At 34.2% G+C, this 14,588-nt stretch overlaps 1 protein-coding gene across 6 annotated transcripts in view; it reads right to left on the minus strand.

Moving 5' to 3' along the window:
• TLK1 (tousled like kinase 1) overlaps positions 1 to 14,588 on the minus strand; it is a 150,690-nt gene that overhangs the window by 52,482 nt on the left and 83,620 nt on the right. For 3 of the 6 annotated variants that reach the window (XM_061184746.1, XM_061184783.1, XM_061184792.1), the window contains 7 exons: positions 14,043 to 14,118; positions 10,976 to 11,022; positions 9,378 to 9,473; positions 7,546 to 7,635; positions 6,416 to 6,508; positions 2,171 to 2,281; positions 1,920 to 2,056 (listed from right to left, as the gene is read on the minus strand). In XM_061184746.1, coding sequence (XP_061040729.1) covers positions 1,920 to 2,056; positions 2,171 to 2,281; positions 6,416 to 6,508; positions 7,546 to 7,635; positions 9,378 to 9,473; positions 10,976 to 11,022; positions 14,043 to 14,118 — 650 coding nt within the window. The remainder of the gene's footprint in view (positions 1 to 1,919; positions 2,057 to 2,170; positions 2,282 to 6,415; positions 6,509 to 7,545; positions 7,636 to 9,377; positions 9,474 to 10,975; positions 11,023 to 14,042; positions 14,119 to 14,588) is intronic. The other 3 variants (XM_061184754.1, XM_061184764.1, XM_061184773.1) reach the window with 1 other exon arrangement.

The raw sequence follows: 14,588 nt of genomic DNA on the forward strand, positions 1-14,588 counted from the left end.
AGGTAAAAGAGTAAAACGGTGGAGAAAAATCTCAAGAATAGCAAAGTTAGAATAAGACTTTAATCCAGTTTTCTCCTTGAAGTGGTTATAAATAATTTCAATTTATTTAAAAATTAATTTTAAAGCTAGTTTCGGGTACAATCAAGATGTTATTAATGAAAATAAACAGCAATAACCTACTTAAATAATGAAAGAAAAGAATTACTGGAATTGATATATATCTAATCCCTGATTATTCAGTAATGACCTACATTTTAGAGATTATTAATATAATATTACTAATTTTTATTTATTTCTCTTCTCATCCTCCAACTACTTCGGGTTATATCACAGATATATAGCTTGATATACACTGATAAATATCAACTGCTTGATATAAAATATGTATATGTAACAACATACAGTAGGCCCTCAGTAAATGCTTATTAGTAATAAGAAATGCAAGTACTAGATTACTGCTTTATTATAAAAGGATACAACTCAGAAACAGCCAGATGGAAGAGATGCATAGGGCAAGGTATGGGGAAAAGACATGGAGTTTCCATGCTCTGAGCCTGATACCCTCCCCAAATCTCTACATGTTCACCAAGCCAGAAGCTCCAATTTTACTTTTTTTGACAGCTCAATGGAGAAATTTTAACAACCGGCAGAGTTTATATTTTAAATTCATATTTTTAGTTTATATTTAAGGTTATATTATATAAACTTCTCTCTTATTCATTACCAGGACAACTGTAGATCTGGGTTTAGTAGCTCAGAAAAACACTCGAAAATTGTAAGTTCTATCTCAACTGTATTTCCTACTCTCCATTTCTACTGTTAATATTTTAGCTCAAGCCTTATCACCTTTCATTTGGATGCTTCTCCATCTGAACTCTCAACAATCTATGTTCTTTCCAATATTATTCCCACATCACCACCAGCTACCTTTCTAAAACTCAAATCTGACCCCACACACCACACATAACACTGTAAGAGCTCCCTATTATCCACAGAATTAAAACCCAAACTTCCTACCATCATAAAGACACTGTCTTTCATTATAGTATACCTCACACCCAGCACAGTTGTGTTGAACAGAAGCTGGATAAATCAACTGAGATAGAGAGAAGACCATTCTGTGCTTAAGTCCTGGGAACCAGTGTTTGAAACAGCAGTGTTTAAGTGATACTATGTGAAATAAAGCTTTGCCTTCATTTTCCATTTAACTGGACTGACTCTGGGAAAGCTGATTTAGATGCTGGCACCACTCTTGCTTTGCAGGTTTTTAAAAGTTTTCCAGCTAAAAAAACAAAAACAAAAAACAAAAGGAGGAGCATAGATCCCGGCTCAACACATAAACAGTCAACCTACCCTTAGCTACCACCATCTGAACTCAAGAAAACATGGCAACAACGATTTCTCCATTTTAAAGTTTACCTCAGAAGTGCTAAAGCCACATGCTCAGTTCAACTGACTTATGAGTTACTATGTCTGAGGCTGCAGAGAAAATGTTCCTGTCTTTTCCATGGGAATAGAGAGCAGGCAAGTGCTGAAGTAAGGACTGGGGAATGGGGGTGGGGGTGGGGGAGAACTAAGCAGAAAAATCCCAAGATATATAGATAAAAATCTTCCAATGAAAGTTCAAACTTTTAACAATTTCCCTCCCAACTAACCTATAAAAACCTAGGTCAGTTTATGTTCTGGAAAAGTCATATTTAGAATAATACATCATACTGTACAGATGAATGCTAACTAATCAAGAAGTCTGCTAAAGCTAAAACTGTAATGCCTGTTCTATGTTCCTTTCAAATGTATTAAATTCTGATATCAAAGAGTAGTAAGGAGTAGATGTAGAACATAATTCCAAATCTATAATCTTTGAAAGTAATGAAAACCCAAAGGAATACTAAATTTTTTAAAATGTAAGAGTGACTAACTTTACAAGATTCTGAAATGCAAAACCATCTGTCCATTGTTCAGTAAATGAAGCACCATGTCTAACGGTCGTGAAATGCCCAAGGCGTAATCTGTCTTGCATACTCTTCTCTCTGCTTGACAGTTTTTCTTGTGTACTCTGAAAAAAGGAGGAAAAATCATCATTCAATTTTATTAATTTAAATTTTAAAAGCATACAAGGTAAAAGGGGCTAGTGAAAGGAGAGGGAAAATTTATTGAACTTTTAACTTACCTTTTCGATAAGTAGTTTCTTGCTCATTGATATGCACTTATTTAATCGTTCCTTGTATTTTTCAAGTAATTTTTGTTGTTCATCTATCTGCCGTCTGAGATCACAATTAGCCTACAACATAAGTAGACGATGAAAAAGGTCTACAATTTGTGTATATGAGACATTTAAGAATATTTATACATTTTGAACAAATTTCATAAAGAGAAGGATTAATAAGATTAAGTATTTGAATATGATACTAAAAAATTTGTTAAAACATCTACTTACCATGGGAATAATACTGTTATATGCTGCTTAATTGTGTAGTGGAAAAGTACATGGAATTTGTATCCATACTCCATGGGTTCAAATCCACACTCTAGGATATATAATCTGGGCTAAGTCAAACAAGTTAGCTGAACCTTAGCTCAGTTTTCTTATTTCTAAAACAGAGTAACACCATTCTACCTCATTTAATTAAAAATAACTGAAATATAGTAATACAAAGCGTCTAAACACTTAAAAATGAATGTGAGTTCTCTTCCATCTTTCGTAACTAACAAAACTTCTTTCTCCATTAAACTTGTGGAAGACACTGCAGATGCCTATCCAATAGCTAACTATTCTCACCATCTTTCTTGGCCATATGAATACAAATTTTGTTAACTTTGTAGGCAGCCGTACGCTCAGGCAAGGGGCTTCTCTCTAAACTCAGAAGATGAGTCTGATTAGTCTAGTACAGTCAGTCACCAGGGAACAACCTGGAGAGCTTGTTGGAACACAGATTACTGGAACCCATTCCCAGTTTCTGAATTAGTAGCTCTAGAGTAGGCTCTAAAAGTTTATTTCTAATAAGTTCCCTAGTAATGTTGATGCTTCTGGTCTGGGGATCATTCTTTGAAAACCATAGGTCTAGGCCAATCATGGTGGAAGCCAAAAGACAGCGGCATAATACATCAAAAATGCTGGGAGAAAATATAGCTGCCAACCTAAAAGTATGTATCTAATAAAATTGTTTTCCAAGGAAAAGGGTAAAATAAAGATACTTTCAGAGGAACATAAATGGAATTTAGCATCAGACCCTTATCATTAGGTGCAATTCAAACAGAACCCCAACAAATTGTTTATGTGTGTGAAAACTGAAAAACTGACACTAACACTTCTCTAAGACAGCAAAGGGCCAAAAATAGCCAAAAAGGAGATGATACTTGTTCAACCACACATCAAGATTTAATATAAACCTAGAGTAATTATAATCACCCAAATCTATTTTCTCCTTCTTCCGTAGTAATGGAAAACCAACATTTTATTCTGGATTGATATGTGTCTAGCTAAAAGACTGTATTTCCCAGCTTCCCTTGCAGCTAACGATGGTCAGTGAAATGTAAGCAGAAGTTGTTAAGTGGAACACCCAAGAAGGCTGCACACAGAATTGTTGCATTTTTTATTTCCTTCCTCTTCTTGTTTTCTGCTTAAGAACACAGATATCATAACTGTGACTCTAATAAATATTTTATACCTTGATATGATCTTCAAGATGAAGGCCATGTACTAAGGGTGAAAGAGCAGAAAAACTGAAGGAGCCAAGATCCTATATGACACCGTGAAGCCATCACACCTGGGCTGCCCCCTTCTGCTCTTCTCTCAAAAAACAATATTGTGTCTCATTTAAAGTACTGCTGTTTATGGAAACCTGTCCGGACACCTACGGCCTGAGCAGCTCAGTTGTCTCTGCTTGATAGCAAGGCTCTGCCTGGCCGGAAATAAAGCATGGCCAGTGAAATGGCATTTCCACAAAACCTACTACCTTCCATTCAAAGGTCCGTGGCCCCTTATGCTTTGTCCAGGGGGATAACAGCCCAACCACACACGTGTAGACATCGCTGTCTGGACAGATGAACAGGCTCCAGGCCCTCCTCAGTCACATATGGGATGAATGGTCAGTGTGGCAGTAGCAGCTGCAATTGCAGTGCCCCACCCAGCCTCCCTCACTAGCCCAAGGGCCAGGGAAAGACTGCGCCTCCACCCTTCTCCTCACAGAGGTGAGCAGCATGCAGAGAAAAGGAAAGCCTGTCTCGGGTGTGTTAGTGAGGGGCACTGTGTTCCATGGGTTATCACAGCGCCATTTCCTCCTGGGCCTGCTATGGAAGGGCCCACCTCCATCCCCAACTGGATTTGGTTTTGGGCGGGTGACTCAGTGGGCAGGAGACACTGTACCCTCATGCTCTGACTTGGAGCCCCCCTTTCTGTTCTACTCTCAAAAAATAAGATTGTATCTCATTTAAAGTACTGTTGTTTATGTTCTCTGTTACTAACAGCCAAAGACAACTGCTAAATGATAAAAAGATGCTGTGGTACCAGTATAGGAATACACAAATAGAATATGGAACTTAACACAGAACACAGAAATAGATCCACTTGTATATGAAAACAAGATTGCATGATGGGGCTGGCAGTAAAAAGTGGACTTTTAATTCCGTGGTCTGGACAACTGGTTCTCTACATAGAAAGAAATTAAAATGAAACCTTACTTCACACTATACCCAAAAATAAATCCCAGTGAGACTTACAACTTGTATTGAAAAAGCAGACTATAAAACTTTTAAAAGAAAATATAGAAGAACATCTTTATGATATTAGGGATAAAAACAACAAATTATTTTGGTATATCTTTGATAATAATTTGGTACAAACTATAAATAAAAAGATATATTTAATCATAAATTTTAAATGATCTAATCATCAAAAGACAGTACAAAGAAATAAAAAGATAATTCACACACTGGGAGAAAAATCAACATACATGGCCAACAAAAAACTGATATCAATTTAAAAAACGACAGGAACCCATTAAGAAAAACGAGCAAAAAAAATGATCATTTATTTCACGGAAGAAATACAAATAGTTAATAAATATTTTTAAAGATGCTCAAAAAATAAAGTGAATGCATAATAACAAATACCTTGTTACACCCATTAAATTGAACCCCCAAATTAAATATGATTATAATGAACCTTGGCAAGGATAATAAGCAATAAGATTATTTCTTGCTCATTGTTGGTGGAATGGAAACTGATCCAACCACCTTGGGAAAAATTTGCTATTATAAAGCATAGTTTAAGATATGCATGCCCTATACTCTGGCCATGTCTCTCCTAAGCATATACCATAGAGAAATTCTTCCACATGTGCCACAGAGATATGTACAAGAACATTCTTAGCAGAACTGTTCATACTAGCAAAAAGTAGAAATAAAATGTCCACCAAGAGCAGAAAAGATAAATTATAATATATTCATATAATGCCTTACTATATAGCAGTGAAATGAACAAACTATTACATGACAATCCCACATATAATGTTTAGTGAAAACAAGCAGGGCAAAATGGTACAAACAGTATAATTTTGTAATTTATATAAAGTTCAAAAATAAAGTGAAATAATACGTTGTTAAGAATGTATAAGATATATGTAATATAACTATAAAGAAACATAAAGGCATAAGAAATAAATAAATACAAAATTTAGAATAGTGGTTAATGGTAAAGGGATGTGAGAGAGTGAATGGGATGGGACCAGGAAAGGCACACTGGATGTTTCAAAGGTATCAGTAATTATATGATCACGGATGATGGTTTCATTGAGTTTCTATACCAACGGTTCTCAGTGTTGGCTAAATTAGCCGTTAAAACTACCAATGCCCAAGCCCTACGTCATATCAATTTAATCAGAAACCCTCAGGGTGGAGTTTAAGCATCAGTACTTTTATAAAGTGCCTTCCACACTTTCCATCCAGTGATTCTAATGAGCAGCTAGGGGTGAGAACCACTGCTTTACCCCTTACTCACTTATTAGGCATACTTTTTGATGTGTCTTTTTATAAAGTTTCCATTAAAAATCTCACAAAATTGCAGTAGTTACTTCCTCTAGTATAGTGTCAAATGGCAGTCAGGTTTATAAGAAAATCAATTAACTTTAAAACTACCATGAAATGGATATCTGTCTTAGGATAGTTGATCAAGTAAAAATAAATTTTATAAACTTCTATTTCTCCAACTGTTTCTCAATTCACATTTAAAGAGCTAATAAAATAGTTTTTATCATTTAATAGTTGATACTTTCAATTACGTACTTACACTAAAAGAAAAGGCTTATTTTTTTTTCCAGTAATAGAGTTTTTTTTACAATATAAGTATTTTCTCACCAGTGTTACTATTGCCAAATAATTTACTCAAATTCTTCCCACTCCATGACTTCTTACTTACCCTGAGCAAGTCATCTATACGACCTTCCTTTTTTTCCAGGTCCTGGTTTTTATTACTTTCTAATGCTGCTAATTTCAGCATTGTAAGGTCAGTCTAAACGAAAGAAAGCTATTTTATTACCCCATTATATATATATCACTGCATGCAAACATAAAATTAGATTTTACTCTGATTCTAAAGAGCAAAGAAAGTATTGGAGTTTGTGTGTGTATGTAAAAAGTATCACAAAAAGTCTTACTGCAGTTTTAAGTTTTAATATCTTCAGAAGCATAAGTGCTATAAACTTAACAAGAAAAATTTTAAAGGTTAATTATTTAAATTTTTAGAATATTGATATGTTCTTCATTAAAATTCAATATAAACACTGCTTTGTGCTATCAACTCTAGCTGACTTTTGAACATGGCAAAAACTTTCACAAGCTGTTTGCTGACTGAAAGCAATGTACTTATAAATCCTGGCCTAAAGATCATCCAAAGAAAGAAGTTTTGATGCACGCGCAACAGTTTGGACATGACCTGAAAGAAGAAGTATAATGGCAATAAACTGCACAACCAAGGTGGCAAGCAAGAAGATCTACTTTTTCAATTCTTAATCTCAGACAGTCACCCAAAAACTGTCACATGTATGAAATTAAAATGAAAACCTTAGTACTCAAAACTCATAAAACTAAATAACTGTAAAAGATATCTGATTAATTTTCAAATGATTTTTAAGTGTGTAGCATATATGAATATACAAAAATACAGACACACGGAACAAACTGCTTTAATGTCCACTTATAACAAATATAACACTTTCATGAAGATATCGATTATATGTACTTGGATGTTAAGTTCAAAAAGAATCAGTAAACAGAATTGACATGTTATGGTTGTTCTGTTTATTTATTTTGCTTAAAATATATTTTTAACCAGTGTGTAACAAAGGACAAGCTGATAGTAAATTGGGTGTTTCAATTTCTCACCCCCTACAAACTGTTTTTTTTTGTTTGTTTAGTAATTAGCTTTCTTGATGCAGAATTTTACTTTATGACTATGTCTAAAACAAAGAGAAGACATCTTAATTGTGTGTACAAAGTTGGTCACCGGTTTCTCAGAAGTCATACAAAGAAATTTTAATTACCATTTACCTGAGTAATTTTAAAGGATAACTGCTTTGGTTGTACAATAGGGTGGTCCCCAAAAACTAATGCAGTAGGAGAAGGGCTATTCGGTCGAACCTTAAAAAAAAATATTAAAAATTTTACATTAGCAAGAAAAAAAATAGGCTTTTGCTTAGCAACAACTAAACATTTCTTAAGTTTTTATCAGGATAATAATTCAAAACATAATTGGGGACTTCCCTGGTGGCACAGTGGTTAAGAATCTGCCTGCCAATGCAGGGGACAGGGGTTCGAGCCCTGGTCCGGGAAGATCCCACATGCCGCAGAGCAACTAAGCCTGTGCGCCACAACTACTGAGCCTGCGAGCCGCAACTACTGAGCCCATGTGCCACAGCTACTATAGCCCGCACGCCTAGAGCTCGTGCTCCGCAACAAGAGAAGCCACCGCAATGAGAAGCCTGCGCACTACAACAAAGAGTAGGCCCCGCTCACCGCAACTAGAGAAAGCCCACGCACAGCAACGAAGACCTAACGCAGCCAAAAATAAATAAATAAATTTATTTTTAAAAAAATAAAAAATAAAGAATTAAAAAAAAAATAATTGAACTTAAAAAATTTTTAATCACCATTTATTCAATAAGCATTCATTAAGTACCTCCCTCTTATAAAGCCCAATAAAAGAGACAACCAGCCATATATGCCCTGCCCTCAAGGAACTTAACAATCTGGTGCCATAAAAGCAAATTTAATGCTTTCAATCTGTTAACTAAAACAAGGCCAAATACATTATTTTAAAACAAAAATATTAAACAGATTATGATGGTTCAAAAAGTAAAACTGTAAAGACCTTAATACAGAACTCTTTTAGTAGTGGGTACAATAATGCATGCCCATATGTAGTATAATATCAATTTACTGATAAGTTTCATGGTTTATCTAGTCACTAGTTTTAAAATACATTCACTGAAAGCAACAGATTACATCATGTACCAATGCTATCACTACAACTCAAAGTTATTTTTGAGTCTTATGCTTTACTTAGTATATGGCAATATGATGTGCCCCAAGGTACAAAATGAATAAGACATTAAGAAATATATGTCTACAGACAGAACTAGAAAGGGACACTGGAAGTAAAAACAGGGTACTTGAATAAATAAGAGATACTCTGATTTTTAAAAATTTTTAATTCATCTTTAAATTACTGAAAGCCAACATTGTTTTTCTGGTTAGACAATGAACTTTCACATAATGAAAGTAAAAAAAGTAGAATAAAATGCAATATGTAGAAAAATGCATAGAAAAGAGCTAGGTCTTAAAAATGTTAGAAACAAACCAAAAAGTTATAAGAGAATTTTCAGGTCCAAGATCCTTCTCCTATGCCAAACTACATTATCCGAGGCTGATGGCTGCCTACTCTATTTCAGGATTCCCAGAAAGGAATTAATTATGCTACCATTTTAGTGGTTAAGAAATTTAATTGTTAAGATCCCTGACTAGGGATCGAACCCGGGCCCTGGCAGTGAAAGTGCTGAGTCCTAACCACTGGACAGCCAGGGAATTCCTGATCCCATCATTGTTTTATAGAAACATTACTTCTTTGGGGAACAAATTCCCCCAAATCGAAGAACACATCTTATAATTAATTCAGGAAATCTTTAACTTAAGAATCTTACTTTCAGAAATAAAGTTCTAATAGCATCAAATCATTAAAAAGAATTCAACTCACCTCACAGAATGATTTTTTTAAAGATAAACGCTAATATATGTAAAAGGTCTCAATAAAGACAAATTATAAAAGTTATTCATTCAGTACACATAAACTCTGAGACACAAAGACTACATACGTAAAAACTTACAGATGAGGAAGGAGTGGAATGTGAATGTGAATTCTGAGGAGAACGGATTGCAGGAGGTATGCCTCTTACTGGACTTGAGCCATTTCCACCTTGGTACTGAGGGAGAAAGGAAACATCACTATTTATTAACACAGGTTTAGACAAATATTATTTTAGATACGCCATTATGAATTAATTTAAGTGTATCTTATTATTATTTTTGTGGCAGACTCAAAGACAAATTCCCCCAAAGCAAAGAACAAGTCTTATTTTTCCTTCAAATTTTAGCACAGTTCCCTTAGGTTTGTTAAAACAGTATGATCCCTAATCCCAAGAAACTTTAACATGTTTACATGTAGATGTTAGTGAACATAATCAACTATCTTAAAACAGAGCTGTCAGTCCCAAGATCTGTTAAGTATCCAAATGTTCATAGCACTATAAAAGAACTATACAAACTAAGTCCCTTCTTTTTAACAGCACAAAGTCTAATAAAAATCAATCCTTTCTTACATGCATAACATGCATTATAGTGCATGACTTAACTGCATATGAAGAGAAGCCAACCTAATCTGTTCCATAGCTTTCTCAAGTCTCATGTTTCTGAACCAAGAATGGAAGGAGAAAACAATTTGCTGCTAATGGCTTCATCTCAGGGTACAGGTATGAACAGCAGAGATGAGAACTTCCTAGTGTGTTCATTAAACAGCTTCCTGCAACCTAGGAGCTTTGTCTAAATTTCTTATCTATAGTGCCTAGCATAACACTCAGCACACAGTAGGCATCCAAGACGCTTGAGATTTGTTTATTTGATCCTACCTTTGGCAAAGATTTTCAATGATATTAACACTAAGGGACTGACATCAACTAAAGAGCATTAGGTGTATCTTATAGTCTGCAACAGTTTTAGCTTAGACGCTGTAAACTCAAGAAAGAAAAACATGGAGGATAAAAAATATATATATATTTTAAACACAGCCCTTCTCCTAATCAGCAAATTCTGCTCTCTCTCAAGGAAATATAAATATTTTTCAACTGAGTAGATGTTTGTTTTAATAATCACATTAATATTTTATAATGAAAACTGGTAGGCAGAAGTGTTTCTGTGTAGAAGAAAGGAAACATTCCAGACTAAGTAAGAATTTAAATTTACCACTGTTTATTATTTTCAGGGACTCTTAGATTCACATCTCTATCACTATTTAATCTCTATCCACAGGGCTCAACTGTTGCTGTGGTACTGACAGCAGAAAGAATTCTAGAGGCTGGGAGACTTAAAGCTACTCTTTGCTCTTCCATTTAGAACTTGCCTTTACGTAGGCTACTTTGTATCTCTGGCTCTCAGTTTCCTCATCTGTAAAATAAGAATACTAATAACACCTGCTTTGACTATCTCCTGGATATAAGCAAATACAGGAGAAAGTACTTTGAAAATTATGATGTGCCATACCAAAGTAAAAGTAAAGTTTAATATTCCTAGGAAGTCAGGACATCACATAGTAGTGAAGTTCTGCTCTAATTAAGTAGATAATCAAAAGTTGACTTTGTGCTTCAAACAAATTATTTCAGCCCATAGCAAAATTATATTAAGAACTGAAGATATTTCTCAATGAACTTACTTCAAAATAGTCGCTAATTTTGTGGCCACGTCCCCCAATACTTTTTCCTAAAATACAGAAGTAAAAAATTTTATAGATTTAAAGTCAGTCATGACTATCTACCACATACTATATCAGAAAGAGAATGTGCCAAACTTAATTTCCCTAATACACACAAAAATAATCTATTTAATAAAAAGAATATATTTTAGTTGGGTAGTGATGGGCATCAAAAGAATATAAGAGCCCTCAGAGGGTCAGATGCCGACTTCAGAATTCCAAAAATCAAACGATATTTCAATAGATACATGTCAATTTTAAAAAGTCCTGATTATGGGAGAATCAAATAAATAAATCATATTAAAAGATCTCTGCTTTTAAAACTACGCTATTCAGATTGCTTAATGGCTAATAATTTCATAAAAACATGTCAATTAATAAGAAAAAGACAAGTGGCAGCTGTATAATTGACAAACCAATTCACACCTGTAAATAATGAATAAAAAAGCTTGGTCAACACAAACCATAACAAACTGACAATAACATGCTTTAATATGAACGCTATTTCGTAAAATGTTTTGATTTTCTAAAAAGTATTTCCAAATTAATAGGATTTTTAAAAAAATAAACTAGATTTTAAATATTGTCCTTATATGACCATATTGATAGTGATCCAAATTATTACAGATCACAGTTCTTTAATTAAAATTTTGCTCTAAAATGGACTTTTCAAAAAAAAACAAATAACAAAGAAACAAAATGGACTTTTCATTAGTTTTATAAATATTGAAGTAAGAAGTTGCTAAGAAATATGGCGTTTTGGATGGGAGGCATCCATCCTTCACTGGAATTATACTGAATAATTTCTTCAAGCTACAAAAGAAAAACTAATGATAGCATGGAGTCAAAAGCTTTGGATAATATAAACATATATATTTATCAATTCAATACTGACTTATATACATTCATTCACTTATTTTATTCAACAAATATTTCTTGAGTGGTTACTATGTGCCAGGCATTACTGAGATGAACAAACAATACATTTAAAAGTTCAACAACCTCAAATTCCTTCTTGGAACAAGGTAGGGGGAAATTTTTTTAAAACTACTAAGTAATCAGGACTATAAATACTACCTAGAAATTTTGAACACGAGTTTTGTACAGATTTATTCAGAGGTCAGGGAGCACTATAAAAGTTCTATACCAAAGAACTTCCCTTCTGCCTGTAACAGCTTTCCTGCAGATTCTGAAGAGGTGCTATTTTTTAAATGAAGACAGAGACATTTTTGGTTGCCTACCCAGAAACTATTTCCCCAATTTTTTTTCCCTAACTGAATCCAAATTTTATTCTGTTAACATTCCCTCCCCTACATAGCACATGTAAGTAACTTCAGGGGAGGCTGACTCCTATCTGGCCTCCGTTCCTAGTTCCCCTTCCTTCCTTCGGATTAGAAATGCAATTTTGTTCAGGTATCATGCCTTCTCCACACAACCTGTACTTCTAAATGGAACTTTACCCCATTTTCATTTTCAGAGATGGGCCTGATTTTTTAAAAAATATTTATTTATTTATTTATTTGGTTGCGCCGGGTCTTAGTTGCAGCAGGCGGACTCCTTAGTTGTGGCATGCAAACTATTGTTGCAGCATGAGTGTGGGACTTAGTTCCTTGACCAGGGATCGAACCCGGGGACCCTGCATTGCGAGCATGCAGTCTTAACCACTGCGCCCCCAGGGAAGTCCCGAGATGGGCCTGATTTTAAGGGCAATAATACCTCTCTTGGACATAACTGGTTTTGGAATAGACACATGACCCTATTCTGGCCAAGAAGATGACAGGAAAGGTTCGCTATGGACTTAAAGAAGCCTACATCAAAGAAACAGGGAAAAAAGAAAAACACACAGAAAACCAGCCTCTCTCTAAAGCAAATACAAGTGTGGAAGATGAAATGAGGAAATGCAGTTAAAACTGGCCACAGTCCTAAAACCATAAGAGAAAAGCAGACAATTCTGTGGATGGCAGACCACAAAGAAAAAGATGTGGCTTCTTAAAGACACAGGTTGGATCAACCAACCCAGAAGTCCCAGGCTATTTTGGGACCTGCTTTTAAAAGTGAGTTTTAAAATCTGAAGTTAAATCTATCATAACTAATATAACTAAATAAATCCAAGCCCATTAACCACATCTTGGGGAAACTACACTAAGATCAAAAAGGACCTCAGGGCAGATTGAAATACAAAGTACCACAAACTTAGAGAAAGGTGCTAGAGTGACTCAACTCCCTCCTTCCACAAAGATAGCTGCTGCAAATATATTTCTTGATGCCAGTGCCACATGTAAATACTAGTAAGCCATGGGTTCATGGCTCTAGATTTTGTGGCTCCAAAACATGTAATATATGTGTAAAATCATCATTACATAAGATTTAAGAGCCCAATTTATTGTATTTAATTTTGAGAAGCCAAATTAAATGACAATACTATCTTGTCCATTATAAGAAGTTGTGTAGTCTAATGAGAGTAATTTTCTTACAGTTCATAATACAAAATGTAAGTATGAAAGAAAGGATGAAGAACAGGTATGGAAAGAAAAAGATGGCGCTTTAATGAAGTACTTCAATCATTTTTATATAGTCTTTTTTTTTTTTTTAATAAAAGGGATGAGTAAGTTTGGGTACTTGTCTCAAAGTGAGATATAAAGTTCTTATTCAAAAATGAGAAGCCATTTCAATACCATAATTCATATAAAGAGAGAAAACAGAAAGGTGATAAAGGCAATGCTTGTCAGGTTTGGACATGACACTTTTCTTTCTAATTCTCAAATTAAAAAAATAAGGGAAATGTCAAAAGCCTAAAAACAGTAACCATAAACAAACTACCTGTGGTACAAAAAGATTCCAATTTCATAAAATTATTATTTCTTACACAAAGTACATTCTTAAACTATTATTAATGCAGAAATTACATGGTATCTATAGAAATCACAAAAACACACTACTTTTTAAAAAAATTATTAATTGATTAAAAACCAGAATAATTAATTGTAAATGCCTCTTCGGCTCTGAAGGAAGATTTTGCTTCGCTTACCCTGACTACTTTCATTCTGATTTTCTGCTTTTCTCTTTCTTCCTCTGGATGATTCCGATTGTTTCTTCTCTGGTGTCTACAGAAAGCAAGTTAACAGAACTTTAAATTATAGTTTTAACGGACAAAATTTTACAATCGCTATAAATGTCATTTTTATTTTCGAGGTAAAAAATTTTGCTCAATAGCGTTCATGCAATGTAAACATGTAATTACTTACATACAATTTATTTAAAAGATAAAATTTCCTATTGTGTAAATTTTTAAAATTTGAAGTGTAGGAGACCTGGTACACATTACCTGAAATTTACATTTACAGAATTTGACTTGAGGTGGATGAGAAATCTGAGAGTAATCAGCCTTTAAAAGATGCCCTTCAAATTCTTAACTGGATAGGGCAAAAAAAAAAAAAAAAAACCCCGCAAAATAACAACAAAACACCGTATGTTTTTCCCATTAGTTTTCTACTATTCGTATATATTCTATAGAAGTAAAATAAACTTGGACTAGAAAAAAAGAGCAGAACACAAACCTTAATATATACAATCC

Source organism: Eubalaena glacialis, chromosome 1, assembly GCF_028564815.1.
Source record: "Eubalaena glacialis isolate mEubGla1 chromosome 1, mEubGla1.1.hap2.+ XY, whole genome shotgun sequence".
NCBI lineage: Eukaryota > Metazoa > Chordata > Mammalia > Artiodactyla > Balaenidae > Eubalaena > Eubalaena glacialis.